General features: G+C 36.0%; 1 protein-coding gene across 38 annotated transcripts in view; it reads right to left on the bottom strand.

Moving 5' to 3' along the window:
* Nucleotides 1-24,355, bottom strand: part of RIMS2 (regulating synaptic membrane exocytosis 2) — a 459,423-nt gene that overhangs the window by 186,259 nt on the left and 248,809 nt on the right. For 31 of the 38 annotated variants that reach the window (XM_050709066.1, XM_035546281.2, XM_050709068.1 and 28 more), the window contains 5 exons: nt 23,095-23,141; nt 21,835-21,947; nt 7,661-7,791; nt 4,711-4,882; nt 3,951-4,104 (listed from right to left, as the gene is read on the bottom strand). In XM_050709066.1, coding sequence (XP_050565023.1) covers nt 3,951-4,104; nt 4,711-4,882; nt 7,661-7,791; nt 21,835-21,947; nt 23,095-23,141 — 617 coding nt within the window. Of the gene's footprint in view, nt 1-3,950; nt 4,105-4,710; nt 4,883-7,660; nt 7,792-15,607; nt 15,656-21,834; nt 21,948-23,094; nt 23,142-24,355 lie in introns of all 38 variants that reach the window. The other 7 variants (XM_050709065.1, XM_050709067.1, XM_035546274.2 and 4 more) reach the window with 1 other exon arrangement.

Below are 24,355 nucleotides of genomic sequence, written 5' to 3'. Positions count from 1 at the left end.
TTCAGAGTTAATATGGAACAACAACAGCAACAAATTGTTTTTTCTCCAAAATACACAATAACCCTATATTCTTTATCTATTAAACAGTATCAGACCACATTGCACAAATGCACACTTAACATGGACATAACTGTGATAGACTGAATAAGACTGTTTCAGATTCAATTTGCTATTTGCTGTCTCTGTATTCTGGGCTACACGGAGAGGAAGTAATTCCTCTTAATTTGCAATCCCATGGCAAAAACCCTGCTGCTATCTCATTGATCCCACTCAACAACTATCAATGCAGTATCCAAACCACATCAAATGTCAATGTTATCTGTAGAAACATAGAACCATGCAATTTACTGAGTCTTACGTAATGTGAGAAAGAAAAATAAATACTGTGGCCTAACCAACTACAGGAATTCTTGAATCTTTTTGATTTTTTTTTTCTTTTCTGTTTACAGTCTCTTTTCAGAGGCAATATAATTTCAGTTGGCCTATGACCCTAGTTAATGCTGTCTGGACTTCTTAATGTACGGCAGATATTATGTCAAATGTTAGAGAAAATAAAGACATTTTAAAAGTTCAGTTCAGAAGTCCAGCATGATAAATGAAAAAGCTCATTCTTTCATTAAGAAAAATTTAACATATACTCATTGGATAAAAGCCAGCCAGTTTATGAAAATCTAATATATTATTAGCTGAAAGACCTAGTAAGTCATAATCCTATGTGCTATATTAGTTTCAATTTCTAAGTATTTTCTTTTTTTCTGTGCTTTCTTTAAGTATTTCTAAATATATTTTTTTTCTTTCATCCTAAGGAAAATGCATGGAAATGATCATTCATCACTAGGAGGTTAATGGATTGTATGGGCCACAGGACTGGGAAAGAGAACGTGGACAGCTGGCTTTGATCACTCTGTACCACAACATAATGCCCACTCAAAGATCCTGAGAGATAAACAGATGTAGAAACTAAGCTCCAGTGTCTCTTTGAAAGCTGGTTCCGAAAAAAATGGCATATGGGGCTCTGTGGGAAGCTCACACTGTGCTACTGGCTATCTGTAAATATGGGAGCTCAGTCTTCAGGGCTGACAACTTGCTTGTCTTCAGGAATGCTGAGATTCAGTGATATTAAAAAGGGAATAGCAGTAAGTGGTAAGTGTAGGTGGTTCTTTTAAACTACCTTCAGAGAATAACATCTAAGTATCATCTTCAAATATATGCATTTATAGTAGCTTGTCAATAATGAAGAAAGCTTAGATGTGTAGATCTGTATTTATACAAATGACAAACAACCTTATAATTCCAAATCTCTTGGTATTTCTCACAATAACAAATTTTGGGGACTACAATAAAGTACTTCATATTGTACTCACTAATTCTATATGTAGAAGCATCACAGAAGTGAACAAAAGGTGGGAGGACTGAACTGCTCTTGAAGCTGAAGACAGCTTTTGCAGCCCCAGAAACTGAAATCAGCTTACAGCGTAAGAGCACATTAAGTGCTCTAAAAAGTGCTTTGAATAAGACAAGCACACTTGCTAGACATTCCCTGTCTTCATTCTGGATTATTATTTTTTTTGCACACTGTCAAAATCTGCCACTGGAAAAATCTGATAACATCTTATACAAGATTAATGAAGGACCTAAAAAGAGCTTCAGACAGAAGAAACACAGAGATCTTAAGTTTAGCTTAATATTCTTTTGAAACCTCCAAAAAACAGTAAAACAAGCAGACTTCTGTATGTTGTTATTAATATATTAGAGTTATAAGTCATAAGATGTGCTGTCTGCCCTTCATCAGTCCCCAGTTTAGGTTGGGAGGGACTATTTAGAGATCATCTGCTGCAATACCTCTTTCAAACCTGACCAGCTTACACTGCTTTGCTTACAGCCTTGTCCTGGATATCTCCAGAGGGATATTCCAACACCTCTCTGGACACCAGGCAATGGACAAACGTTTCAGAGGTGTGAAACCAATTCACAAAAACTTGCATGTTTTGCTATATGGATTTTGCTACAACTGCAGATCTCTGACTGGGTCTAAAGTTTTTGTTTGGATTCCTTTCCAGTCCCAAACAAGGAGGGATTTTAATGTCAAGAGACCTTGTTCTCTATACTTGTACATGTAAAATTATCTTTTTAAATTGAGAATGATAATATGACACACTAGGATTCAAGAAGTGAATATATTCCCAGGACACTAGAGAAAATTCTTCCTGATAGAATCCCCACTCAGTAGGCATGAACATATCATAATGCATCAGAGGGACATGAGAATTCTCCAGCAATCACAGTGAATATCTTATACTAATTTTTTGGCTAAAGTTTGTAGAACACCGTAAGGTGTTCAACTACTGCTCTGAGAACAATCCTTCACTGCAAAGCAGAATTTCTACATCAGATCTTACTGTTTCAGCAAACCAGAAGTTTTGGTAAGTCCTTCCCTTCCCTCTGCATTTCCAGAAAGGCATGTAAGATTGTTATGTTAATCACAAGAAAGTATTAAAAACTTCTGACTACCAAATTTTGTATCAGTATCGTTAAACAGATCTCTAATCAAGTATCACTACAAATCATTTCCAAAATAAAGCAGTTCCTTTTTATTCATTCTTCATGGCAGTTATTTAATGCACGGATGGAAATTAATAAACAGGGTTTATTTGCAAGATGGAATATTTTTTGAATATTTTTTCACAAATTTCACATACAGATACTGAAATGTCCAATCGGTCTTTAAAAGTACTTTTACATGAAAGATTTAACTTTCTAAAATTAAGCGTTACAAGATGGCAGAAAATAGAGAAGAAAAATAGTTTAAAAGCTTTACTAACATTAATGGTCCCTGAGGAGACTGAAGAGGAGTGAATTGAAAAAGAGCTCTTTACCTGTTAACTAGCATTTTTTCGTGTATAAGTATAATCCTACAGCTTGAAGGCTACTCATTTCAACTCTCAGTTAATGCATCTATCTCAGAATATTATGATATGGAGCATTTTAATCCGTCTCAACATCTAGTGCACAGACACAAAAACTACCAACTACTATTAATACAAGGAATTGATTAGTAGAGGAGACACGACATGCAAGCTTATTTGTGTGCCTACAAAGGCATAAGCTTCTGCGAGTCTGTGTGTGTTAATATATACATATATATACACACACATATACACTCACATACAATGACCATACAAAATTCAAGGAATTCTTAGAAATAGTTCTCTTTTTTTTATATAATAAAAGATTTTTCAGTGTCAACTGATACTATAGAAAGTTCATTCCCTGAAGGAAAACTTTGAAGGACTGAGAGTAGTGAGCAGTTAAACTTAAAAAACAATGAAGCATTAAAGAAACAGAGTTTCAGAATATACTGTTTTATTCTTATGTATCTATTGCATGTATACTATTTTCAGAATAACTACTGGTAACATCAAACTATTCTGACTATACCGAACTCTACAAAAGAGAATTCGAAGACACATTCCATTTGTGAACGTAACCACATAGCATAATATCAAAACAAGGCACTAGGCCATGGTATCACTTTAGTTACATATTATGTTATATACAGGTCACTTTATCTTTAAAAAGCATGAGCTAAAGAGAAAGTTACTGCACTTTCTCTTTTGATTAAAAAATGAAATGATAAATGTAATAGGGGAGATGGGGCTTCCAGATAAAAACAGCACGCTGCAGAAGACCATGATAACTTGCTCAAGCTCAGGATCTGGACCAGGTAGTCTCATAAGAAAAAAAATTATGTATTGTACAGTGTTCAGTATTACTATTTGTAACACATTAGACTCTCATCACTAACCTTAAATGACCTAAAATTCAGAATAGCTAGAAATGAACACATGAATTCTGTCAGCTTCCCATCTACAAGAACTTAACATACTTATATTAATACATACATATTAATTCAATAGAACCATGCACCACATATAAAACTAACAACCTACTTTGTAACCTCCGTGTGGGACTCTCGCCATGGAGTTGTCTGCGTGGCAAATATGGTGAGGGATGGGGAAGTGGCAATGAAGAGACATCATGTGTTTGAAGTTTGTACCAGTGAGGTTCATCATCTAGTAACGCTGTCTCTAACTCAATAAGAATCTAAAATAGAAAAAATGATTAAAAGTAGGAAAGCATTATATAACAACTTTTTAAAATCAGTGTGTTCATAAATTTTATTCTATTAATCTGTTACTGTTAGGGGGTTTGCCTTATAAGTTAAGGAGTTTGTCTTTTAAAGGTTTCTGCATTTTAAAAATTTTCTGCATTTTAAAAATTTTCTGCATTTTAAAAATTCTGCATTTAATACGAAAGCTGTTCCTGTGCCTTTATATAACCAAATATAACAAAATCTTTCACGAGACCTTTATTACCTTATGACAACCTTAACAGCATTCAAGTATTTTGTAGCAAGTTAGTCAGCAACATTCCAATATTCTGGTAAAATAAAACTATAGATAATATGGATTTTATTAAACTGTTCTCAAAGAATTTGAGAAACCATGTGCATCCTGCTATTAAAACAGAACAAATACAGAAAGAATCTTGTATCAATACTATGTGCCAAATACTACTAAATGAAATAAGGACAAACACAACAATTTAAACCAGTTTTGCTTTGCTACATTTAGTTATTTTATTGAAAAACATTGTATCTTGGATGTGTGAACAAATTTATTCCTGTAACAACTAACAGTAATTGTATACCTCTCCTAAAAATTCACTTTCTTCCTCTCGAACTCGTGCTTGGTCCCAAAGAGTAATTTCTAACATTCGTTCTCTAAATTCTCTCCGATGAACTGGAGAATAAATAAATGTCTGGTTCCACTTAGGTTCCAATGTTTTCTTTACTGTTTTTGTTCTTCTTTTATTTTTATCACTGCAAAAAACAATCAAATACTTTAAAAGTTTGACAGACCATTAAGCTGTAATAAGCATACTGTGGAAAGCAGTAAATATCAAACCAGATTGTGTAGTATTTTGGAAGTAGTATGATAATGTATGTCTGTTTTATCATTAACGACAAATTTTAAGTTCAGCATAGTTCATAACTTGATATTAAAACCTAAAGTCACCTGAATTCCCAGTTCCCATGCCAATTCCAATTTTAAAAAATTCCCTGAAAGCCAAAAATATTTTAATAAGTTTGTTTTGCAAGCAGCAAACATGGAGTTTTTATAAAGCGATATACTTCTGTAGATGGAATTCCCATGAGCACACGTATGCAGACAACATTGGGCACAGCAAAAAAAACGCATTTCAGATAATTGAGCCAGCCGGTTCACTCAAAATTTCTAGTCCTACATCAGCTGGCCCCAAAGGTGCAGAGCAGGAGGCAGCAGCTGGCCCCATACATGGGGAGCTGTTGGCAGCGCGGAGCCTTTCTGCACAGGGTGCTCCTGACTAAGGGCTGCACAGCTAAGAAAACAGAAGCCCTGAAAATGAGTTACATTAATTCTTCCAACAACAGTGGCAGGAATAGTGTTCTCAAAACAGCTCTCCAAATCCTTTGGGTCCCCAGGTTGAAGGCAGATCTCCACTGCGAGGTGGGCCTCTTTGGAGCCTCATATAAGGCCACCAGGAGAGTCCTGGCTCGGGCTCATGGGTGTTGTTGAAAGCAAAGTGTTTCTCAGAACATTTCTGCTTGAAAGAATTAATATTTTCTGACGGAAATGAGTTTCACTGGAAAACACCCACGCTCATTCTGTTGAGAATACCGAGAAGAGTTCTCAGAACAATGCTTAATTTTAAACCTGCTGATAGCTGCATAATGCAGCTGTGGTATTAATTTATGTAGATTTTTTAATATGGCAATGAAGTTTGGAAGTACTTGCAACTGTAATATAGTTACTGCATTTCTCAACTATTACTTAGAAACTGGGTCAATGTATTAACTAAGAAATAATATTTTTAGACACGTTGTTAAAGCAAATAATGCAATTATTTCTATTACACTAAAATTTGTTTACCCTTGAGAACTAAAATAAGTTATACTGGACAAGCTTTTCCAATCAAATTTGTTTAATCAAAGAGAGTTCTGTATCTTCATCTAATTAAATGCTTGACTTATTTAAGCATATTTTACCTCTAGCACGTTTCCTTCTCTTACACACGAAATATATTTTGCTTACTTAGCTTTTACATCTAAGCAAAGGAAAATGAATTTTACTGCCAGGAGAAAAACAAACAAACAAACAAAAAAAACCACCAACCTAATTCAAAAAGACAGCATGCTTATTCTTATGTATGTGGTAGAAAACACAAGGAATAATTAAAGTTCTGAATACTTCACATAAATAGGAAGAAGATGAAATAATTCTTGTGAAACATGAATTATTATAAAATAATAAATTTCACGTTACGTAACTTTCAGTAACTGCACACCCACATTATTTAATTAACTATCTTTCTCATATGTATTTTTAGCTAGTACAGTTTACAGTGAAGTATTACAAAGACATTTTTGGTAGTTTCATTAATGTTCAAAAAGCAGGTAAGATAATTTAAGCACACCTGATACTCAGTTTAGCATAGCCTTAGCATCTCCATGCACACTACAGCAATTTGAATAAACTAAGAATCTAGTCCATCAGTCCAAATGTTGTTCAATCCAGGACTACTTATCCAAAACCTTTTTATAAATTACACAGAAATTTATGCAGTCACAGAAGATTCTCCTGTTTTCATATGGCATACAATGAAAGTGTAAAAGCAGTGTCTTTCAAAATACTCAATAGCTTTAATTTCTGCTGAAGTCAATTGGCACTGGAGATAGTTAGCATCTTCCCAGTTTAGATATTATAAAAAGCAAAGGATGTAAAAACAAACCAGGAGGTTACATCTACAGATTCAGCAATCTACTGGTTAATCTTTAATATACTGAGTCAGGTTAAATCTTCAAATTATTTTATTGATACACTATAAAATCAACATTTTCCCTTACTGACATGATCTGAATAAATATCAATAACAAAAATCAGCTCTTTGTTGTTATTCCCACTACTAACGTGGAAGTGCCAGAAAATCATGGACAAAAAAATGAAGGAGATATTCAGGAATACGGAGCCTTATCACAGTTTCATTTTTTTTAAATACATATGTAATACGCTATCCCAGATTAATATCAATCCTTTGCTTTGGGAAAAGTCTTCAAGTTGCATCTGGGAATTCTCAGTAACTTGCCCAGTTTAAGTCTCCTTCAGCTTTAATTCACTAGCGTGATATGAAATCTGTTGGGTTTTGGATGTCAAAACTTCTCCTGCTTAAGTGTGGGACACACCAAGCAGCTGGGCTGATCAGTCCAGAAATCTGTGAACCTACCTTTGCAGCATTTATCTTTGCGCTATACAGGAATAACTGTCATAGAAAATAAGGGCATTATAAAACACTAACAACATGCTTTGCAAATAACAGTTCCTCATGCAATGACATACGTTTACCTTTTGTTTTCTATTCAGTATTTAATAAAATACACAGTGAAAGTGAGTTAGTGTTCAGCGTCCAAAGACAAACCACTATTACACAGAACATTCAATTAAGAAACTTCAAATTGCAGAATTTTTCCATAAGTGTATGACCAGTAAGCTCAGCTGTGCATGCCATCTAAGTATCAGACTAATTCTTACTCAAACATTCCTTGTTTTTCTGTTCACCCTACCTTCTGTCTGGAAGAAAGTAAATTTTAACATAAGGATTCCTTGGCCTCCCATCTTCCCTTGAAGGAAGATCCTTTGCTCCCAATATTGTCACTATTAACTGATGACCAACCTTGTCATACCATAGTTTTATCTGTAATGAGAAAATATTAATTAGTGAATTCATTTCTACAACAAAGCACCATATTAAACTTTAAAATTAATTTTGCTCATTAGCTTCTATTTATATCAGTTACTTAAACACAAAATATTGTGTTCTACTCTGTATTTGTAATAAAGCATAAAAACAAATTAAAACTGTAATAGCTTCAGCAAGTACCAGGAGTTACTCATTTTTAAAACCCTGTACCATAAGTACATTATTTCATACTAATTGTTTTTCACATGGTGCTAAGGTTAGGATTATTGTCTCTTGGCAGTGGTATTGTATTACTTGCATTACTGATGTATGGTATTCATATGTATACATTTCTACGTAGTTTATGCACAATGAATGAATGAATGTTTCATGTCCTGTTGTGCTGGAAAGACTATGGAATAAGACCATAAATATTTAAAATCTCTAAATGTTTTTCAAGATGTGGAGGCTCATGCTAAAATCAAGTAAGCCCTCCAGAAATCCTGAGAGGGAGTTTCAATAGAACAACTGTCTTCCCAGTCCTACCCAGCAACAACAAGGCAAAAACTACCATTACTCATCTGGATAAATTATTATTAATTGGTCTTAGACTTGGCCTAGCAAATATTTTTACTACATTCATTAAATGCTGCGATTTAGCTATTCCAGTTTGAATAGTATAGCTGCAAGTACAGTATTCAAGGAGATGATACACCTACTTTAGAACACTAACTGTGGCAGGGGGCAATGGGGCAGGTAGGACAAAACAAAGCTTTTCAAATAACATGGGAGTCATTACATGGTGATATCATTACACCATGATATCGTTAAGTACAACTGACAGAGGAGGCCCTCTTCGGGGGCAACTTGCTTGAGAGAGAGGACAAACTAGGATGTACAAAGGAAACACCGTCCCTCCCTGAACTTACAGGAATTGGTGAAGGTAATGCCTTGCTCCACACTTAACAAAGCTGTGCACCTTTAGGCACGAATGCTACACCCCAGCTGAGGTAAACATCACCAGGGGTAGGTGTACTTTCTGTGGAGCCCATCTCACATCATTTCAGAGACGGGGTCTCCATCTGCTGTCATAGCTCCTCATCTTCAGCACTTCAGTCACTTCACGAAAGGTCTTGATACAATTCTCGGGTCTCCAGACCAACCAATATCAGGCAGGTTTAGCTTTCTGCTGGGCCTACTTACTGCAGTAAGTGAGATGACACTAACACACACCGATGCATTCAGTGGTAGGAGGGTACTTCCTACTCCATTAAAATCTTAAAACCCTATAACTGCCAACCAGAAGTATTTGGATATTAGAGGATGGGGGATACCTATCCTCTATTATCATGATATTGGCCCTGCTACTGGGTTTGTAGGTTTCTTTGTAGGTTTCTGGTACAGACAGTTAAAGGGCTCTGTGACTCTTGAAGCAGAAAACTGTGTGAGATAAATTATCCCTAATGAGTTTCATTCAACAGAGCTCTAGATGCTGTTCCTCCATTCCTGCATAGTGAGGGGATTTGTCAGTGTTTCTCTACACTGAGAATTATCTGGACTACTAGTTATCTTCATCCAACTACAGATAACAAATAGAAAGCTTTTCACCAACAATATGAACCCAAAGAGAAGCTTTGAGGAAGCAGAGCTGCACTGAAGACAATTTTGTCATCTACTTATTTAGGAGAAAAAATATCCTCAATTAAGCAGAATGCAATGCATTTGTGATCCAGACAGTATCACAAACATAGTGAAGTTAAGATAATCCACACCTGCGTACCCAAAATATAACCAGAATTATTCATTCTCATTCAGGCTAAATACTTCTTTCCCATAGTTTTTTGACTGAACTTTTGCAAGAAGACTTTGGCCAAAATGGTTTGGAGAATGAGCCTAAGGGTAACGTTAAATCATCTGACACAATTTCTTTATGAAATTTGTGTTTTGCCCTAGGAACTCAAAATTTGCATTGACACATAGCTTCTGATCTTCTGTTAATAATACTCTGACAAAATTTGGAAAAACCTGTAGATAACGGTCATAATGTCCCTGTGATTCCCTCTATTTTGGCTTGTTACTGGCCAGATCAGAAGGCAGAATTTCAACCAAAAGCTTCTTTCTCCTGCGTTCATATTGCTAACACCCAATACACAGCACAGGCTCTTGTAACCCAAGAAGTCATTTGATTTGAATGCAAAGAGAAGAGAAGAAACTGGGAGTGAGAGAATGGATGAAGAGCCCCATGGAGAGGAGGATGGGATTCCATTCTCATGAGGTTAGAAGAAGGAAGAGAGGATAAATTAGAATCTGCTTTAGAACGACTGGGAAAGTTAAGTATACTGGATGTTTCTTGGTGAAGCACAAGAATAACAGAGCCACTAATGTCAGAAAAAGAGGGGCAAAACCAGACTGGGTGAGAGGAATGGAATGAGGTGACAAAAGAACCAGCCAGTCCATAACTGGCACAGAATACATGGCACAGATAGACTGTGATGAAGGAAAACCTGACACAAAGTCAGGACAGGAACTTGTAAAGGAAAATGAGAAATGAGGAGTTAGAATAGCACACTGAACATGGAAAATTGGTTTGGGAATAGGACTGAGCTAATTCTGTCTCTCCTATGAATTTATTTTATGACACAATATCCAGATGGATGGTATTTTCCTACAAGTAGTCTGTCTTTTCTACTCCCAAGGAGAGAAAGGTCATCTAAGAGAGGACAGGTTTCCATCCTTTCCTCTTTCCGTGAGGTCTTCTGTATTGGAGGGTGGATCACTTAAAACATTCAGAAAGTATTTACAGATTGCATGTTCTTCAATCCCTGGGAGCCTGGCCTGAGACTTCAGAGCCCGATCTGAAGTACTACAAAGAGTTTGAATTGAAGTCTGAGGTGTGTATTACATCTAGACAGTTACTGACAAGTCTGGAAAAGTCACTGAAAAATCTAAGAAGCTGATTTTCTCAGATTTTGATGATAAATTCTCAATTTTAATAGATTAATACAGAACAATCCTACTACACCTCACAGAATATTATGCGTACCTTAGGTAGTGAAATAAACATGGGATACCATACGTATAACAGGAAAGCTGATAAGGATTTTTTTTTTCCTTTATAGCTCTGTTGAGTAATATGCAGAAAAGATTCCTACCACCACAAAGTGAAGAACATTGAATTATTCAAGCCACAGGGAGAAAGATCCACAAGAATGCACAGCTGTTGTGATGCTTGCCACTGAAAGACTTAGGCAGCTGACAAATGGAGCAGAATCTATAAGCCCCCCCTGCACCAGCAGTTTTTCATAGATGTAGGAAATGCGTATTTAAAAGGAGGTAACTCAAAAAAATTCTAAGAAACTGCGAGAGGTGCAATCCTGATCTAAATGGGGGAAAGTGAAGGCCAAAATTACAACGCATAAAATGCGCCACAATAAAATCACGATGGCTGATGATAGTGTGGAGGCTAACACCTGTAGGAAATATCTTGAATAGGACTTTGTCTACCTAGGTAATTTAGGATTTAAGCAACTAAAATATATTTAGTCAGAAAGAGATCCCATCTGAAGGCTTTCTAAAGATCTTCCTCCTTAGTGTTGATGTTCTGGAAACTTCATTAGCTACGCGCATGCTCACATACTTTTCTTCCCTAGACAGATGTGCACCTAATTCTTGACTAGATTTCTGTTATGACCTACATTCTGGCAAACAGGTATCTGAACTCAATAAATCCTGAAATTGTGAGATGGTCTGTCATCCACAGAGTGATGTATTTGCCGAACTCCTTGAGATGGGCTTCTAGGCAGGAATACCTGATGTGCAGAGCAGAATAAACAAGAACTCTTCTGCAGCCAGACAAAGATACTCATCAGGGGCAGCACAGCAGGGGGACAGGGCTGAAGGTCTGGCCCCAGCTTCACAGAATTCTTCCTGTTTTTTATCCAATAGGGTACAATACAAGATCAATACACATTCCAGTTAGCAGGTCTGGAACCACTACACTAAAATTAAGCTTTCTTTGCTATCACCATGCACTTGTGCTCCTGGACACACAGTGTCTCAGCTTCAGATAAGACCTCATGCTCTAGAAAAGGATGTGCAATAGTTTGATGATAAAAGCACCTCTGTAAGAGACAAGTTCAATCTCTTCACTCTAAAACACAGATGTCCAATTTCTAGAATGAGTCTCCTGCACATAAAACAGTATATAAAAGGTGACTGCTGGTGATGCATTCTAAGAACTGAAAGTTCTGGAGTAGCCTAAGTTTCAAATAAAGTTAATGAGGCCAGGTGTCCTTTATTTGGGCTGGATCCCCCACTGCAGGTATTGAGGTACCCAGTTTTCCTTCAACCATGTAAGTCAAAGCTCTTCCACAAGGCACCTTAAGATAGTATAAATTAAGCTCCATAAATTAAGCACAAAAATCCAGTTTACTAGATTTCACCCTTCTTCTTTTAGAACTTGCCTTAACTAGGAACATTTTTATTCTGATTACTGAACAAGCTCAGCGTTCTAGAAAAGAAGTAATCATGCAATTAGGATCATCCCAGCCAAGTGACTGCTCAAACATCACTAGGTTTGTGAGACAGCTGGCCAGCCATTTTATGTTGTTGTGTTATGATTTTTTATGTAACCTACATAGCTGTTTATTAGTGTAAATATTTTCTTTCCTTTATGCATTATTCTGAAAGAAGAGATATACCAGCAGGATCTGGTTTTGAAGAAAAAATGTCCTGCATTTATTTAAAAAAATGCAATTATTTTGGACTAAACTTATGTAGATGAAAAAATTGTCCTGAGGTGGTAAAATCTCTAGTGTAACTTAGGTGAGCTTTGGTTGTTCTCTAATCTACCTCTACCAATTGCTGACTACTCAAAGTTGCTAAATCAAATGACCATTGCTGTCTTCAGGTTGCTGTCTTACATGTAACAAATGCAAGAAAAGGCTGTTAAATGGAGAGCTTCTAGGATCTGAACATCAGAAAATTATGGAGGTACTTAGGCTGCCCTGATCTAGATATACCACAAATCTCTTTTCTAGTGGCTCCATTTTGATTTCAATAGCGCTAAATAGATGTGTGCGTATATATTTATACGTGATCAAACATACTGATGTTCTGTAGTAAAGCAAAAGGGATGTCTGAAATTTTTGAAGTTAGGGAAAAAATGTTGGTTTAATGGCAACTGGCTCAAACAGAGGCTCTGCAAAGTGAACAAGAGATACTGCATGAAAACACATTTAAGAACAGTTCTTCTATGAAGATATTGCATAACATCATTCTGTAAGTAAGAAAACTGCTGGTATGTTAAAATGATTCTAAAAGTTCAAGTAATAAATATGCACACTTCCAAGTGCTGTATACATAGAAGTTCAGGATAAGGATGCATGGTAGGGAAAAATGAAATTGCATATTTTTCTTTCCAATAAAACAAGAAGGATATTTTTTTAAATCATCCAGTGATAAAAGAGAGAGAAAATGAGTTGAATGACATGGACAGAAGTGTGGAGGAAGAACTTGTGCCAGAATCTGGGACACGCATCACCAGGATCAGTTTCAGACTAATAAGTAGAGAAGATAAGAGCAAGAATAATGATGTGCATTTCCTGTTAAAAGCAGTGAAACAAATAGGCATAAACAGAAATGTTTGGAAATCCTCATTCTTGTAGGGAATTCTACAGACACAGCTACACCACAGCCCACAGTGTAATGCATACCTCTTGGCATCCACAAACAGCTCAGAGCTCTGTGCTAACTAATTGTTCATGCCAAAAAGTAACCAGAGTCCTGCACTGCTTCTGGACTGCTTCTAATACCCAAGTCAGCTTGCTTAAAGATAGATCACTGGAGAATTTCCGTTCTTGCCTGCAACCTGCATTGTAAACACATATTAAATTAATCCATCTTCAACTACCTACTGTCCCTACGAGACATGGGCAGATGGGGGACTTTTTGTTTCAGCCTAATCTTAAAGATGTTGCCAAGGTTGTAAGTTCGAGTCCCTTGGGAGCTCCTTGGAGCTCCTCTCATAAACACATTTGGCTTTGACCAGGACTGAGCTCTGTAAAAACCTCTTAGGTGAGATGCCCACACTGACTCCACAGACATTGTGCAGAAACAAAATTGGAGCTAAAGACGTTTCAAATCTCCAATACCATAAGCAATCCCATTAACCAGAGGTGAGAGAGTAAGCCTCATACACTTGCACCTCTTGCTGGATATTCTCCATCAAGCACTAAACTTGTTTTATTTTCTTAAACTACTACCAGAATCATTTGGTCAACGTAAATTATTTTGTTCTGTGGTTTTTATGTGTGTTATGTTTGTTTGTTTGTTTTTTCCCATTAGAAGATATTAGTCTAAGTAGAACTGACAGTTTTTATGTCTGTTTCTTTTTATAATGGGATTTAAATGCAGGACTACTACATGTTACTTCTACTTTACAATATTTCGTGAAATATGCAAGTTTCAGGCATTTGTTTCCTTTTTAAATTGAACACTCAGTTGTCATATTATTTCTTAATTTATTTTGCACATATGTAAAAAGAATATAAATATTAAAAGGCTACTTGTGTTATATACAACATTTACCTCTACAAACTACTTAACGATTTGTGAGTGGTTTTGTAACCTCTTCGGTTTCATTACCACAAGCAGAAGCCAACTTCCTCAATCATGATAAAGGACATTTTAAATTTTTAATAGAAAGCCAGTTTATGTCAGTAGCATATAGTAACATTAACAAAACAGAACTGTCAAGACATTAGTTTTTAAATCTCAGAATTCTTCTTTGATTTTTTTATTTTGAATTTATATTTATGTATTTGTAAGGGTTACTTTAGGGAAATAATATATCGTGAAAAAAATGTGCTTTATTAAATCTGAGTCATAACCAAACCACTTCCTGCAGTCTTATTTAGAATTCTTTTTATAAACTTATATGATTTTTTTTCCATTTCAAAATGAGATTTTATCATCTCATTCTCATCATTTAGATCCAGTCCTTTACATTTTTCCTTGAGCAAACATGAGGAACATTTATACGGCTCCCACACAAAAGATTAACATCTCCATAAAGCTATTTTGTAAGAAAAGCAGATAATATTCTAAATACACAAAACTGAAAAACATGCAGCAAAGCAATATAAGCATTGTAACATATTAGAAAAACCTACTTTTGCGTTAATCTACAGTACCTTAGGAGTTTCCTAATGAAAAAAGGCAAACAACTTGTACCTAAGTAGAATATCAAGGCTAAATAAATTCAGTAACACAAAGAAAGAGTTCATTTTTTACTTAACAGAGTTTTGGTTATTTTGATGTGCTTTAAAATCTAAGAACCGAGTTTCACACGCAAGAAATTTGTTTCAAAGGTACAAATTTATTTGCCTGTCTTCCACTCAAGGTGCTACTATTATTTGGAAAATGCAAAAAAAGGATGTGTTAAGTAATGATAATGAATGATTTAAAGAGACATCAATCTTTATATAAACATCAACAGCATAAAATTATTTGTTGCTTAAACAGTATACACATTTTGTATGTGGGATACATACCCATCATGACTGTTGAAACCTGTGTGAGTTTAATACTGTGCAAACAGCAAAACAAAAACTAGTTGTCTCTTTAAATTGTAATTTAGTATTTTAACCCCCATGCAGAACTTTACAAGCTGCTCACAAGATGACATGAAACTTGTTAATATGGCTTAAAGCAACACACTAAAAATATGGGAAAACGGACTGTAACGTAACGTTTTCCTACTATGCATTTTCCATAACAAACAAAAGAAAAAACACAACTTTAGTTTCTGTCAGGCAGACGAAGTCTTTACCTGAACCCTAGGAACAAAAGGCGTTGTTCTTCTACTAAGGCTTTGGCTCTGGTAAGCAAAATTAAAGAAAAAGCAATAAAACAAAACCAAAAAGGACAACACGCTGGAAACTAAAAGACCAAAAGTAAAAACAAAGACACACAACTATTACTTTAAACACAGCTTTACACCAAGGACATATTTATCTAAAACAAAGTATTTTAATGCAATGCATAAATTAAATCTGCAAATCTATTACCAAATCACATCAAACCCCTGTGACTGAAATTCTGACCTTAGGGAAGTCAGCAGGAATTTTGCCACTGATTCCCCAGGAGCAAGGATTTCACTTTACAGGTCTACAGGTAATATTTACAATAGATTTAGAAACAACATCAACAAAAGGAGCAGGTCAGCAAAGTGTGATTTAAAAGTGGGGTAAAAAATATAAATTGAGCTTGAACATCTCTTTCAGGAAGACTGTAGATGCATATTCAGACAGAAACGAGTACAGAGCACACATCGACAGCTTTGGATGCTTTCTAGAGTAAAGCAAGTAAAAGGTTTTCCCTGTTCTGCAACTAAAGTGGCATTTCTATAAAAAAGCCCTCCTAAATAGTTTAACATGATTAACAGAAAGTTAGTGCTATCTCATAATAGCTTTATAGGGTGGAAGTTGCAATCAGTGTATTTCAATTCTCTAGCAATCATGACGGAAATGACATATGGTATATGCAGAAGACCCTGGCATGAAATGGGACCTAGAACATTTAAGAAACGCAGCTGCACAGCACACACGGACCCTCATCTGTGCAATGTAACACTTCAGACCATATATAACCTTGTGGATCCCAGTGGCTACATGAAGACTACATCAGTACAGACAAGCTCACAAGTTCCTGCTCTAGCTCCAAGCTCCAAGCACTCTCTGTCTTTGGCGTAGGGCAATAGTTAATGGCGTGACACAGACAGGGTACTGAGAGTGAGGAATGGACAGGAACGGGAGCACATCAGTACCTCAGAGAGCTGGTGAGCTGGGGTAGGTCACAACAACCACAGCAATCCAACAGTGCTGAACCTCCTTTCCCTCCTGCTAGGTTTTCCTGAGACTATCAGGCTATTTCAAAGTGGTGGAAAGAGGCTACTGCTCAATATTCCTTTCCATAATGACTGTACCCAGAATATGGAGATAAGGCAGTGATGATGGTTCTGCCACCCTCCTTGCTTACTTGCCATGCACAGATGCTGGAGAAATCTGTTCCATAAAATGTGTGAAGTAATCTGTTCTCACACCAAAGTACGAGGATATATAAGACAATTTGACAGTCTGAATCACGGTTTTGTCTGATGTGCCCCCGTGCTTGGCGAGGTGCAGCAGCTGCACGCTGCCCCCACTGCATAGGCAGTTCCTCAGAGCCCAAATAAGGGTGCCAGAATATCACCTACTCACGCACAACGAAAGCAGATCTTCAGCTTGCTTCTGCTCTGTATCACAACGGAAATAGAGAGATTCCAGAATATCACAATCCTAAAAGGGACAGAATGTATCCCACCTTGCACCAAAGACCCTCACTGGCCATATTCTGCCTTGGAAACGGAGGGCTATAAGCATATTGTGTGCAATACCTAGGACTTTGCAGGTTTGGGCTTTAGAGCAACATCAATTTACTTGCCTTGAGATAGAAAGAGAAGGGAAAGGGGAAAAGAAAAGGAAAATTGGAAAGGCGAGCATTTCTCATATTTAACCCCTGCCCCCATAAGCTGACATATTATGTCCTTTACAATGTACAATGGCTGCTTTTAATATGCTACAGATAATTCAACTATAATTTATATACTTATGTTTTTATTAATTTATAAATTGAATATGCATGGAAAATCTACTGAAATAGTTCTGTGGTTCAGCTGTACAATGAAATACTTAATTTTATAAATAAAATCCCTTATGTTAGAATTTTCACTAGCACAAAAATTAAGTACTGTGATTTTATATCTGTATGCATTTACACATTCTTCTAGCCATGTTGTCAGTCTCTAAACCTAGCTATAGCCAAAGCTTTCTAAGTTATGCTTTTCATGCAGCACCTGAAGTAGCCAGAATGCAGTAATGAAGCAAAGAGCACCAACACACCAAGAATATTGACTTATTCAAAGCAATATTAAAAGACAAACAAATCAGTGGGAAAAAAAAAAAAAAAGAGAGAAAATAAATAAAGAAATAAAAACAGGAATGAGACCCAGACAAAGCAAATAATAATAAAACAGTAAGTGCAACAAAAGTTAAAGATACTCCCCTTAAAAAGCAATGTGGACCAAAAATATCATAAAATAAACTGCACAAAATACAAATAACATTATTCATACACCTTGGTAAAATTATAACACACAATAGTTCACCACAGCTGCACATAATTTGTTTCAATAAAATATGTACTTGAGTAGAATAATTACTAATGGAAAAAAAAATATTTCCTAGTTGTGTGAGATGGTTTACTTCATGGGAAATCCTATTAGCCAGCTCTGGAGTGTTACTGTAACCTCAACAGAAGAAAAGACGTACGCAGACTAATGCCAAGACAAAGAAAAACATGGAAAACTGAAGAGGCAGAGAAAGGTGTTCCTGAATAGTAGAGACACATCATGGCAACTAAACTGATTGAACAAGTACTGTAGCATAGCCTGAAACACATGAGATTCAACCCAGCAAACACTAGAAACACATCCTCTTCCATTTTAAAGTAGTTTCTAGGATTTCTTATTTTTGTCAAGTGAAATGCATAAATATGTAAACTTAGCTTCTGATGTAAATATGTACCTAAAATACTGTAATTTTGAAACCTTTATGTAACAAAACTGCTGATTCACCTCAAAAGCGTTTATAGTTTCTCTGTCTCTCCAAAAAGCCTGTCACTGAAGACTGTAAATTATGTACTGAATTATAAATGCCTTGGTCAAGGAATACAATCAGATAAGAACTCCATCAGTTTTTTGCATACAAGGACATTAAGACCAAACCAAAACTCTACTCAACACTACCTACCTATACAGATAAACAATGCAAAATCCAACACAATAATTGTGCCAAAATATGTCTGAACACACAGACATTTTACTTTGAGCTTGCTACATATTTTAGACCACACAAAGACATTTGAGACAGGCTGAAGTATACATGAGAAAAACTGAAATAGTACACAACATTGCCAAAATACCTCAAAGAGTGAGCAGAAAATCTATGCTTTCCATTGTACTGGTATTAAGAATGTTTCCTAGTACATTCTGGGCACAACAAATTTCAAAGCACTACTAACTAAAGAAAAAAAAAAAAAAAAAAAAAAAACTTCAGATCTGCCTGATCCGCCTTACTGTCTGAATAAGGATGCATATATCCAAGCATTTCTTCAAATATTTCAGATATCAGCCAAACTGTATGTCCCTTCACTTCTGCCCACAACTCAGTTATTTCACAGCCTGTTACACACAGCTGCCCTAGCAGCAGCCCATCAGGACTACGTGCTATTGTCCAAAAGTACAGAAGACACTTCTGAAGTCTTCTCTATCGTCCCTTCCCTCAGACTCATCCCACCTGTCTGTCAGCCACCATCTCTCAGAACTCGGCTGACCCTCCATTTCCACAAAAGACAGCAGCCTGTTGCCATCTACCAGTTATTCTCCTGCTTCAGCATTCAACATAAAAAGCGTATTGCCAATTACATGAGAAATTAAGTATTTTTTTCCTTTTCCATCTACTCAGCTATTTGGAACGGAGTGTTCGATCAACTTAATTTAAGTGGCAGAAAAGAGCTGATTAAAGATATGGAAAACCAAAATACTGAAGCTCTTCCATTTTGTACTGTTCAAACTAAAATATTTTTTGCAACTTGGAGAGATACTTTGTTTCACAATTTCAGGTTTCCATATTGCTTAACCTTTGCTAAAGGTACGAAATTAAACTAGTCAACTTTTCCAAAGTTCAGAAACTATTTAAAGTTATGAAATGAGAAAGATTTTTTTTTTAAAGTGAAGAAAAACATTTTCATCTTTAAAACACAGAAATCCCCTAATCTGAAAAGTTACAAATTTTGATTTTCAAAACTAACTTAAAATATCGGTTCAAAAAGAAACTACAAGTGTTTACCATTTGGAAAGAAACTGTTCCTTTAGAACACTCCAATTCTCTTACAGTTGTCTTTTTCAAAAACTGTATTGTAGTTTCAATGAGCCCTCTTTTATTCTAGGGGAAATTCCTGTTGTGTGCCCTGCTGCAATCTATCCACACCATCTTCAGACACTGTGAGAGCCACACTTCCTTGCAAAACAAAAGGTTTAGCACCAGCCTCCCAACATCAGCAGGAGCTGGGTTGTGCCATTAGCACAGCAACACAATCTATAGCTATTGCCAACTTGTCTTTAGCTGGTGAGGTATGATACTACTTCAGGTGTCTATGTGGAGACAGTGGGACATTACTTTTGAGAGTTACTGAGCGTTTCTGACCTCAGTGATAGCCAGCTGGAGCTGTGGGTTCTCAGAAATCAACTGCTCTCTGAGGGAAACAAGGAAATTGTGCAGTTTGGGATTACTGTATACAATTGCATACAATGTATAATATAGTTAGAAAGAGGACAAATGTAGGAAAGCTCTTTAAACATCTTCTAGCATTATTTGCTCTCCTTAGATGGAAAGAAATACTATAAAATTAATATAGGAATTCGTATCTTGAAACAAACAAACAAAAATAATGTAAATAGGCATGATGCTTCCTCGAGTTAAACTCTGAACTTATATGCCATTCTGAATTGTAAAACACTGTGAATTCTGTTATTCTCAGTAAATTAGAATATATCTCCAAATCTCCAGATACTGTTCTTACACATCTCAAACTACAACATCCTATCAAACCACAAAAGCAACAGACTTACTAACTTTGCTAATAAACCTTAATACTAAACTCCTGGGGATTTTCTTTCTGAAACTGAGCAAGTCAGTTCTGTGTTCCTACTTGGATCATTATTTTGCATTGTCTGTGGATTGGTTATCTGACTTTTTTTACAGCCTAATCTTTTAAGAGATTTAGCCAAAAGAGACTTCTACACCACCATTTCAATTACCAACAACTTTTCACTGTCTTGTAAAACTCTATTAGTTTTTAGAAACCTCATTCTGTGTTTTTTGACAATTCATGTTCCTGTTCCCTTCCCACTGTATCTCATGCAGTCAAAGCATTCTGCACTCTACAGTCAAGATTTCTAGTTTTCCCTTTATCCAAAGGATGGACTCTTTCAAAGGAGTTAAGAACAACAGTTACAGAAAATTTCAAATTATATCTTGTAGATGGCTGGTCTGATGAGCAAAACAAATAACAACTCATGCATTGCAAAATGGAGCGAACGTGGCTGCTGAACAGACAGAAAAATGTTTCTGCCTCTCCTCTATCAATACCATAAACCATTTGTGGGAGACCAGAAACAGTCTGCTTTGATTTTATGCATACTTTTATAGCCCACTCATTATCTTAACATAAACAACTTAGAAGAAATATAAATGTGACATTTTCAAACATGTTTCACATCGGTTCTGCACTGCTTCCATTCTGTTTTCTCTCATTTTCAACATGTACCAGGCCACAGCTGAACGCTTTTGAAAAAAATCACACTTTGGAGTTGCAAATGCCACAGAAATGCATACAAAAACTAAGTCCTTCAGTTCAGTACAAAAAAAAATTTACTCTTTTAAAGAGGACATTCAAATAATGAACCTTGTTCTCAATGAAAGTGAAGAACAAAAGTGAATAACAATGGTACAAAGAATACAACATTAGTAAACAATGGGATATCTGGGGAAAGGTATATGTGAAAGCTAGTGCATAGAAAATAAGAAGTATTAATGCCCAAGCACATGGTTGATAAAATCCACCATAAGTGTTACAGTTGACGAAGTATATACATTCAACAGCACAAACACAACTGGAGGCCAAGATTTGGTCTTTCTGAAAATTTGACAATATCAGTTTAGCTTACTATATAAATATACATATCTACGTCTAATTCAACATATTTTAAATTTCCAAAAGCTGATAAAATGGAATACTGTTATGAAACTACAGTCCTGCCTATACTGAGATATATGGCATTAATAAAATATTTAGCTGATTTAACAAGAAATTTGTTACAGGTTGCTTGAACTCTGTACTGAGAGTTGTACATGCTGCAAAAAGCACAACATTAATATTAATGAAATGATTACATACTGAAAGTTGTCCAGACAAGAACTGTGGAACATCCCTTAACATGCCAGGACTCATAGGAGAAGTCACTGAAATAGAAGGCCGGTCCATTTTCTGAGATTCAAATGAACTAGAACCTGCAATTACAAATAAAAATATTTTATAAATAGTGGCACTTATGCATTTTTCACAACATTCTTTAAATAAAGGGATACAAATATAACCATACACACAATAAAGTTCACTGTGATAAATACCATATTTTTGTCTATAAAACGACTGAGTAATGACACTCAATCTTCTGATGCTCAGATGCAATCAAAAGCTTTCCAAGTTTATTATAGCTGCAAAATGTCATCTCACGCATATAGAACAAATAACAGTTCAAATTCAGATACTTGCCAAAGTAATCACGTCAGTAAGCTGAAGGCCCCAAATTCCTATTTACTTTACTATGGTCAAAGGAATTCAGTCTTCCAAAGAGCACTTATTATCTTGTGCAATCAGATTTAATTAGATTTTTACAAAAAGATCAAGATGCACCTAATATATTTTGTGCATTTTGTTTCAAATCCTCAAGGTCTGCAAACTCTCAAAGCACAAGTTTTGAGTTATAAAAAGTCACAAAAGTTAAAATGTATTCTAAAGAATTGGCTGACTAGTGAAAAGTTATGGAGTAGTTTATCACATTATTATATGCAAGTTTATGCCACTGTATTAATTCACAGCTTCTGTTTTAAAAGAGTTCCAAAACAATGATAAAAATAACTCCAGGCTTAAATCCATCCTACCAGATCTGCACCAAAAAATAAGTTATTTTTCCCACACAAAATATTGGTTTAGCCAATTTAAAGAGTGCTAAGTGGTCCTAATGAAGTATAAGTATTCTGGTTTTAAAGTAGCTACGTTTCACGTTCTAAATAGTGAACATTTCATCCCTATATTTTAGTTCCTAAGTTTCAATTGAAATGCAAATAAATAAATAAATAAATAAAATTTGAAAATTATGATTAATGTTCTTGTATATTAATTTTCAATATGCTTTTCTTCTCAATAAAAAAATAGCCTAAGCTTATAACCAAACATCAAGCGTAAATAAGCATAGCCTGACTTCTGATATTTTATTATTAAACAAAGGTAAGTACATCATACAGGAAGATAACATACTGACACAAATAAAGACAAAGAGACAAGAGCTATACTGACTGCAGATGACATTTTTGAATCTATTTGTGCTTACATAAAAGAGAGAGAAGATTTTCCTACCCCACAATTGAAACTTACTGGACTCCAGCTGTGCATGTGTGCTGTCAGGTATTCTGGGAATATCCCTGAAATAAGGAAAAGTAAAACAGGCTGATCCTTTATCTAACAAGCATATTCAGATTTCAGTTAAACTATGACACTTTGCAAGTCACCACTGAATGCCTCAGGAAAATCCTGTGATCTACTCACTGTCTTCAGCCACAGGGAAGATTCATCCTTTGTTCAGTGTAAAGTATTAAAGTGGCAAATTAAGCTTACAGAAACAAGCAGTTGAGTGAATACAGGAAAGACGCTGCACAGTCACAAATAAAATAATTGAGTAAATAGAAAACAAAGAAAAATAAACAATCTCAGAGTTATCAGTAGACTAAAACTGGGAGTAGCAGACTTCATTATGATATTACACATGAATTAAAGTTACTAGACCCTTGCTAAAACATACTGGACCACCAATGATAGCTATCTCAATATGTCCTTTCCTGTCCTTGAACCCCCAAATTTGGGCACTTTTCAGTGACTAAATAAAATGTGCAATTTCATTTTGCAAAATAACATACTTGCATATACATGAAATGTCATATCGCCTCTGTTAAACTGTATGTACAACTATGTAATAGTAAAACACTCAGTCACAAGTACATCATTATGTTCTCCCATCCCCACAGGAACATATTCTTCCTGTGAGAGGCAAACATTACTATATATATATTATTAAAAACTACCAATATGCTAATAAAAACATTTTGGAGGTATTTGTGCAACATAAAACAAGATTAAGAGTTTCAACTCTGAGTCACAGCAAGAGCAGCATTTAAAATCACGATGTGTGTTACAGCAGATATGTTTTTTTTTTGAAGGATGCATTAGGTTTATGTGGCAAGGTACAGGCAGCGGGGGGGCTGCAGGGGTGGCCTCTGTGAGGAGAGGCTGGGGCTGCCCCATGCTGGGCACAACTGGCTCCAGCTGGTTCCAAAATGGGCCCACCGCAGGGCACAGCTGAGGCTATCAGCCAAGATGGTGTTGCCTCTGTGATAACATATTTAATGAAAGCTTAAAAATGCTGCATAGCAGCTGGGAGAGAGATAAGTGAGAAACTGAGAAAACCAGCCCTGCAGACAACCCCAAGGGCAGTGCAGCAGGAGGACAGGAGGTGCTCCAAGCACTCAGCAGCAGTTCCCCTGCGGCCTGTGGAGAGGCCCCTGGTGGAGCAGGCTGTCCCCCTGCAGCCCATGGGTCCCACACGGAGCAGATCTCCACGCTGCAGCCTGTGGAGGAGCCC

Source organism: Cygnus atratus, chromosome 2 (genome assembly GCF_013377495.2).
Source record: "Cygnus atratus isolate AKBS03 ecotype Queensland, Australia chromosome 2, CAtr_DNAZoo_HiC_assembly, whole genome shotgun sequence".
NCBI classification, from domain to species: domain Eukaryota; kingdom Metazoa; phylum Chordata; class Aves; order Anseriformes; family Anatidae; genus Cygnus; species Cygnus atratus.
This window is presented reverse-complemented; position numbering and strand designations above follow the sequence as displayed.